Source organism: Camellia sinensis, chromosome 11 (genome assembly GCF_055761805.1).
Source record: "Camellia sinensis isolate YWXY chromosome 11, ASM5576180v1, whole genome shotgun sequence".
NCBI classification, from domain to species: domain Eukaryota; kingdom Viridiplantae; phylum Streptophyta; class Magnoliopsida; order Ericales; family Theaceae; genus Camellia; species Camellia sinensis.
In genome coordinates, this window is record NC_138971.1 from 79,531,020 (window position 1) to 79,539,877 (window position 8,858).

The 8,858-nt window shown below is 32.4% G+C and overlaps 1 protein-coding gene across 1 annotated transcript; it reads right to left on the bottom strand.

The window, feature by feature from the left end:
- Window positions 1–7,540: 7,540 nt before the first annotated feature.
- Window positions 7,541–8,020, bottom strand: LOC145802433 (uncharacterized). Its single transcript, XM_082895147.1, has one exon. It carries the CDS (start codon window positions 8,018–8,020, stop codon window positions 7,541–7,543), a length of 480 nt encoding a protein of 159 aa, XP_082751273.1.
- Window positions 8,021–8,858: the final 838 nt, after the last annotated feature.

Below are 8,858 nucleotides of genomic sequence, written 5' to 3' on the forward strand. Positions count from 1 at the left end.
AATTGTAAGTAAATTACTCAGTACACCACTCAGTAAATTATTCGGTAAATTACTTAGTAAATTTTATGTAAATTTCTAGTAAATTACTTAGTAAATTCTCAGAAAATTACTCTGTAAATTCCTAATAAATTACTTAGTAAATTTCCAGTAAATTCTTAGTAAATTACTCAGTAAATTATGAAGTAAATTCTCAATAAATTCTATATAAATTAATTAGCAAATTACTCAGTAAATTTTAAGTAAATTAATCAGTACATTACTCAGTAAATTACTTAGTAAATTCTTAGAAAATTACTCAGTAAATTCCTAGTAAATTCTTCGTCAATTACTCAGTTTATTCTCCGTAAATTACTAAGTAAATTCTCAACAAATTACTCAATAAATTACCAAGAAATTCTTAGTAAATTACTTAGAAAATTCTCTGTAAATTACTCCGTACATTCCCAGTAAATTGTCAGTAAATTACTCAGTAAATTACTAAGTATATTCCTAGTAAATTCTCAGTAAATTACTTAGTAAATTCTTAGTAAATTACTCTATAAAATACTCAGCAAATTACACAATAAATTCTCAGTAAATTACTCAGTAAATTCCTAATAAATTCTCAATAAATTACGTAGTAAATTCTCTACAAATTACTCAACAAATTCTCTGTAAATTCCCATTAAATTAATCAGTCAATTCTCAGTAAATTACTTAGTAAATTCCGAGTAAAGTCTTAGTAAATTCCCAGTAAATTACTTAGTAAATTCTTACTAAATGAATCAGTGCATTCCTTGTAAATTCTCAACAAATTCTTAGTAAATTATTAGTAAATTCTCAACAAATTCTCAGTAAATTACTATGTAAATTGACTGTAAATTCTTAGTAAATTTTCAGAAAATTACTCAACAAATTACTAGTAAATTCTTAGTAAATTACTTAGTAAATCATTCGGTAAATTTCCAGTAAATTACTCTTTAAATTACTCAGAAAATTGCTTAGTAAATTTTCAACAAATTACACAGTACATTGTTCAATAAATTACTCAATAAATTCCCAGTAAATTATTCAGTAAATTCTAAGTAACTTATATAGTAAATTTCTAGTAAATTCGAAGTTAAGTACTTAGTAAATTCCAAGTACATTCCCAGTAAATTCTCAGTAAATTACTTAATAAATTCTCAATCGATTACTTAGTAAATTCCAAGCAAATTACTCGGTAAATTCTTAGTAAATTGTCAGTAAATTCTCAATAAATTACTCAATAAATTACTATGTAAATTCTTAATAAATTACTTACTAATTCTCAACAAATTATTACTCAGTAAATTCTCAGCAAATTACTCAGTAAATTCTCACAAAATTTCCAATAAATTACTGTGCAAATTCTCTATAAATTCTCAATAAATTACTCAACAAATTCTCCGTCAATTACTCAATAAATTCTCCATAAATTACTAAGTAAATTTTCAGTAAATTAGAGTACATTACTCAGTAAATTACTCAATAAATTACGAGTAAATTCTCAATAAATTAAACAGTAAATTACTCAGTAAATTCTCTGCAAATTACTTAGTAAATTCCCAATAAATTCTTAGTAAATTACTCAGTAAACTACTTTGTAAAATACTCGGCAAATTACTCAGTAAATTCTCAGTAAATTACTTAGTACATCAGTAAATTCCTAGTAAATTCTCAGTAAATTACACAATAAATTCTCCATAAATTACTTAGTAACTTCCCATTAAATTACTCAGTCAATTCCCAGTAAATTATTCAGTAAATTCTGAGTAAAGTCTCAGTAAATTCCCAGTAAAGAAATTAGTACATTCTCTGTAAATTCTCAATAAATTACTAAGTAAATTCTTAGTAAATTGCTCAGTAAATTCCTAGTAAATTCTCATTAAATTCTTAGTAAATTACAAAATAAATTCCCAATAAATTCTTAGTAAATTACTTAGTAAATCACTGAGTAAATTACTCAGCAAATTACTCTGTAAATTCTCAGTAAATTACTCGGTACATTACTCAGTAAATTACTAAGTAAATTCTAGTAAATTCTTAGCAATTCTCCGTCAATTACTCAGTAAATTCCTACTAAATTCTTAGTAAATTACTCAATAAACTCGTCGTAAATTCTCAATAAATTATTTTTGTAAATTACTCGGTAAATATCGAGTAAATTATCAGAAAATTACTCAGTAAATTTGTTAGTAAATTCTCAATAAATTATTTAGTAAATTTCTTATGGAATCTCAGTAAATTCTAAGTAAATTTTCAATAAATTACAAACTAAATTCGTAGTAAATTCTTAGAAAATTACACAGTACATTCCTACTAAATTTTTAGTAAATCACTGTGTAAATTCCCGGTAAATTACTCAATAAATTCTCTATAAATTCCCAGTAGATTACTCAGTAAATTCTCAGTAAATTATTTAGTAAATTCCCAGTAAATTCTCAATAAATTACTCAGTAAATTGTCAGTAAATTCCCAATAAATTCTTAGTAAATTCTTAATAAATTGCTAAGTAAATTCTTAGTAAATTACTAAGTAAATTACTCAGTACATTCTTAGTAAATTACTCAGTAAATTCTCAGTAAAATTATCAGTAAATTCCTAGAAAATTCTCAGTAAATTCCCAGTTAATTCTCAGTAAATTCCTAGCAAATTCTCAGTAAATTACTTAGTACATTACTTAATAAATTACTCAGTACATTACTCAATAAATTATTCGGTAAATTATGCAGTGAATTCTCAGCAAATTACTCCGTAAATTCCTAATAAATTCTCAATAAATTACTTAGTAAATCCGTAGTAAATTGCCAGTAAATACCGAGTAAATTACTTGGTAAATTCCTTGTAAATTTTAGTAAATTACTCAGTAAATTATTAAGTAAATTCTCAGTAAATTACTAAGTAAATTACTCATTAAATTCTCAGTAAATGCTCAATAAATGACTCAGTAAATTCTCTGTCAATTACTCAGTATATTCTCCGTAAATTACTAAGTAAATTCACAGTGAAGTCTCAGTAAATTCCCAGTATTATTCTCAGTAAATTACTCTGTAAATTACTTAGTAAATTCTCAACAAATTACTTAAAACATTACCAGGAAATTCTCAGTAAATTACACAGTAAATTACTCAAAAAATTCTCTGCAAATTACTCAATACATTGCTAGTAAATTCTCAGTAAATTACTCAGTAAATTACTCAATAAATTCCCAATAAATTTTCAGTAAATTTTCAATAAATTCTCAGTAAATTACTTAGTAAATTCTCGGTAAATTACTTAGCAAATTCTCAGTAAATTCCAGTAAATTACTAAGTAAATTCTCATTAAATTACTCAGTCAATTCTCAGTAAATTACTCAGTAAATTCCGAGTAAAATCTCAGTAAATTACTCAGTAAATTACTTAGTAAATTCTTAGTAAATGAATCTGTACGCTCCTTGTAAATTCTCAGCAAATTTCTCTGAAAATTCTCAGTAAATAACTCAGTAAATTCCCAATAAATTCTTAACAAATTACTCAGTAAATTCCCAGTAAATTACTCAGTAAATTAGTAAGTAAATTCCCAATAAATTCTTAATAAATTACTTAGTAAATTTGTGACGCCCCGGTTCTACACCATTGGTTGCAGTCAAGGGAGAGTCACTAATGAGTGCTATGGTCAATAACCAGTAAGATCCCAGATCGCCGGAGGAGTCAGATTAGCCTCCCTTCTAAGTCCAGCTTTCTTAGGCAGCGCACTACCCTTTTGACAGATCTTAAAAGGTATTGACACAAGGTCTCATAAGCAACGATAAGGTTCATACATGTAAATATTAAAGTATAAGTGCATAACAACCACGAATATCCTTAATTTCAAAAGCTTGCTCTATTACATTACATCCCAAAAGAAGCTTTAAAACTTCACATGCATTCTTACAAAATAACAAAAGGAAATTTCTAGCTTTCCTAAGAGAGCCAAAAGTCTTCGAAGGTTTCGGGCTCGTCGTCTCCAGCTATAAATTCCGCTTCGTCACCTGGCATGATACGCCGTGAGCTTTGAATGCCCAGTAAACACACACACACACCCCACCCCTTTTTTCCAGTCCAATACACAATCACAATTATAACGTCAAATAGTAAAGCATGATACTTCAATAAATAAATAAAGGGTTAGGTTAGGTGTTAGCAACTAGAAATCCCCCAAAGAGATTTCGTCCTCCCAACCACAAGAATCGGACGCGGATTATTCAGTATGCCCCCTCTTTTGCTGCTTTGTTGCAGAACTAACCTCGGATGCCTACCAACGGTTATATACCGCGTAGCGCCAACCACAGGGCCTCAAAAGAGATGGTAAAATAGGGCCTTGCCCAAATCCCTCCTCACACCAAATACCTAGGGTCCGAATACAACCGCTCCGTTCAAGGGTTTCGAAAACCACTTGCACAAGACTTTAACTTTCGAATAGGGAACGCATCCCAACAGTCCATATATCACATTTTCTCATCTTTTCATTACTCAAGTGTTCGAAAACCCAATACCCACCCAATTAGGTTTCCCGTTGAATTAGGTGTTTTAAGTCAAGGTTAGTTCAACTAAACGATAAAATAAAATTCACATAAGCATGCCTCCTCAAGATAAGAAGATAAATAACATAACATACCCATACAACATTATGCCAAGACATGATAATAAGCCATTAAACATTTTCACGAATACAAGGGTATAAAACATCCAAACATAACAAATTTCCAGATTTAACGTCACGTGAAGGTTAATATGGAAGGACTACTTAGGTTCATCCACCGGACTCGGTTTTTCTATGGTTCGTAGAGAATTTGATCTAGTTCCTAGAACATTTTTCGGAAATGGGATTGCTTTTCCCGATTTTAAGTTATTTAGAAAATAGTCCAGCACTGTTCCAGAATCTGCCCAGAATCTGCCCAGATCTATCGACTGTTACGAAAACTTGATTTTCTTGCAAACCACTCAATGTTTTTCGATGAAACCAATTTTATCTGAAAGCTAACTCCTTAAGGAAGGTTTTGACATAAAATAGAGGTTCAGAATATTTTTGTAAATTTTTCTGGAATTTTTGAAAGTTGACTGAAAAAAAATAGGTTTTAAGGTGAAATGCCCAAAACAAGGAAATTTAAAAAAAAAGGGGTTCCACCATGGGAAAGTTTCATTTCTTTTGTGAAGAAAATATGCTAACTATCACATGTTTAACTCAGAAATTTTGTTTGAAAGAGTACCCTTGAAAAGTTGAGAGATTTGTACAAAAAGAAGATGGTTTGTACCAAAATGAGGAAAATACAAGAGAGATGGAAACAATACTCAAATCTTGGTATTTTTAACATAAGAACATGATAATAACAGATCTGAAACATCACTTAAAATCTTTAAAAGGACATGCATTAGAAAAGAAAATGAAGAGAAGGTTGTGTTGGTGGCTTACCTTCTAGCTTTGCACAAGAAAATCTCTTCTTCTTCCCTCTCCTCCTCTAGACTCCTCTTCCTTGCTCTCCTCTCTCTCTCTAACCAAAATGTGTGTGTGAGTGAGTGTGTTGTGTGAGTTTGTAAGCTAGGGGGTGTGGTATATATATATAGGCAAATAGGGGGTAAAAGGACATAAAAGCCCTTTAGTTGGAATTGGATAGAAAGTTAGGATTTTGCTTGAATTCTAAAGGAATGGAAGGGACTTAGGAGGTGTGTTCCATTGGTTTAGGCCACATCTAGTTGTAATAAAACTAATTCTTGGATTTTGTATCCTAGGTAGGTCACTAGGTTGTATATTTTCCTAGAATCTCATGATGATATTTCTTGGAATTTGATTTCTCACATTCTCCAAGGAAGGGCAGCCATAGGGAAGTGTGGAGGGCAAATTCTTTATTATTTTATGTCCTAGGGTACACTCTTCAAGATGTATACATATATTTATATTACATGATTGATGGTACTTCAAGGTACAAGGTACAAGTACTAGTTTTGGGGTAAGTTTAGAATTTAAATAAAGAAGTGAGGGCTTGGAATTAAACTCATGTATTGGAACCTTACTTATGTAGAATTAAATTAAATTAGGTTAGGGAACCTAATCCGGCTAGTGTAATTCCTGTTCCGATAAAAATTAAAAATGCTATCAGGCAAGATTTGAAATAGTTTAAGAAATTGAGGGGCTTTAAGGAAATAATTCAAATGTAAGGTTTTTTTTTTTTTTTTTTTTTATTAAAGAAAATACATTTTTCCGGGGCTTCACATTAAATGTAATGAAATGAGGAGGATTAGAACCTTAATGATGTATTTAATTATGATCTAGTTATGTCTAGGACTAATGTAAATATCTTCTAGTTAGAAGTACACATATATATAGCAAATCTTTATAGGTACCAAAGTCATTATTGCTCCAAGATTTGAAGAGATTTTAAAGTACAATGATTATAGTTTAGGGGGGGTATGATGGCTAGCCATGTGATGGTGAATTGATGGACATGTTATATATATATATATATATATTTTGTACAAATCTTGGAAATTGTAAAATATATTATTAAAAAAGATTTTTGGGTAAAAGTGTATATAAATATATAATAGTACTTGTTTGGGGTCAATTTGTGATTTAATAAAAATGTGCGGGCTTGGGTTCAATTAAAGTATCTATTTCAAGTGTAAAATAATTCAGTTTGTATTATCTTGCTTTGAATTTAAAGGTAAATAACCGAACGATGACTGTAAAAATTGAAAGTTAAGGTTTAGAGAGATTAATCTAAAATTTGAGAGTTAAGTAGTTAATATTAGAGTGTTAGAAGTGATTTCTAAGCTTCCAGGATCGATTAGGGTTTGTATGGATTCGCCCGTGATGCGTTTTCAGTCCTAGGGCTTAATTTGCGATTAATCGACGAACTAAGGGCTTTATTATAATAATTAAAAATTTTGGGACCTAATAAGGTTTACAAAAAAATTCAGGGGCCTCACAACGTATCCCCCTTAAATAAATTTCGTCCTCGAAATTGTTGTGGGAAATTACGTCCTAGTGCTGGTAACGTGTTTTTAAATCATTCAGATCATCTTCTCTTTTTATGTTATTCTTCGTTTTGTCTAGAGTCGCCATTGGTCTTTCTAATAATAGCGTCTTGAATCGAATTCCTCCCTGATTAATGACTAAGGAGATAAGCTAATCTCCGAGCTTCTTGAATTGTTGACTACAAGGGTAATGATGCTGCTGCTTCCGCGTAAGGGCTTGTTTTGCCAATTTCCTGATGTGGCGATCTACACTTCCCATTGTGTTGGTTGATTTGTTGCATCATTAGTCTATCCCCCTTAAATAATAAAAGCATTTTGTTGGATGGGTAAGAAATGTGCTGACTTGGTGAGGCGGTCCACTATTACCCATATAACATCGCGCCCTCTAGGTGACTTAGGCAACCCTGTCACAAAATCCATCGTCACATACTCCCACTTCTATTCGGCTATCGGTAGAGGTTGCAACATTTCCCCTGGTTTCTGATGTTTCGCCTTCACTTGTTGGCAGGTAAGACATTTGGCTACAAATTTAGCCACTTCCTTCTTCATCCATTCCACCAACATTGCCTCTTCAAATCTTGGTGCATTTTAGTCCCTCCTGGATGTACCACAAATGCAGAATGATGGCATTCCTTTAGTACCTTTTCTCTAAGTAACTCGTCACTTGGTACAAACAATCTGCCTTGGTATCTTAAACTCCCATTGGGGTGAATTACCCAACCGGGCATGGGTTCTCCTGACTCCAGACGTCCCTTGATGTAGGCTACCTCTTGATCATGCTTCTGGGCCTCCACGACCTCATTCATCAACTTAGGCATCACCTTCTGCGTATCAAGACATGCTTTTGTAATTTGGGATTCCATTTGGATCCTAAACTCATTGAGTGTCTTAACCATATCCCATTCCTTGACGGAGATCTTAGCCAACATCCCTCTGCTCTTATGACTTAGAGCATCTGCTACTACATTGGCCTTACTGGGGTGATATGAGAGAGTGAACTGGAAATCCTCAAATACTCCATTCATCGTCTCTGTCTCAAGTTAAGGTCGTTCTGTGTGAATAGATACTTCAGACTCTTGTGATCAGTGAAAATCTCAAATTGTTCCCCATACAGGTAATGTCGCCATTGCTTTAGGGCAAAAACTACGGCTGCTAGCTCCAAGTTGTGTGTGGGGTAGTTGCGCTCGTGAGGTTTTAACTGCCTGGATCCATACGCGACCACCTTTCCATTTTGCATGAGCGCACAACCTAATCCTTCTTTAGACGCATCGCAATACACAGTGTAACCCTCTTCTCGTTCTGGGATGGTCAAAATTGGTGCACTAGTTAACCTCTTCTTTAGTTCTTGGAAGGATTTTTTTGTCCCACTCACACTTTACTCATTTTTGTGTCAAACGAGTCATTGGTTTAGCTAGTTTGGACAAATCTTGGATGAACCTCCGGTAATAACCGGCCAATCCTAAGAAGCTGCGGATTTCTGACACGGTTTTTAGTTGTCTCCAATCTAATACTGCCTCCACCTTGGTTGGATCTATCGCAATCCCATTCCTTGATACCACGTGTCCTAAGAATTTTACTTCATTTAACCAGGATTCACATTTACTCGCCTTGGCATATAGTCGATTATCCCTAAGAACTTGGAGGATAGTCCTTAAATGTTGCTCATGCTCTTCTTCAGACCTTGAATATACCAAGATGTCATCAATGAATACTACTACAAACTGGTCAAGGTATGGTCTAAAGATCTTATTCATCAAACACATGAATACTGCCGGTGCATTAGTTAGTCCGAAGGGCATTACTACAAACTCATAGTGGCCACATCTAGTATGAAAGGCAGTTTTTGGTATATCCTCCTCCTTG

What these genes read in the sequence shown, in the direction of transcription:
- LOC145802433 (XM_082895147.1), bottom strand. Translation starts at nt 8,020, where the DNA reads ATGAATGGAGTATTTGAGGATTTCCAGTTCACTCTCTCATATCACCCC.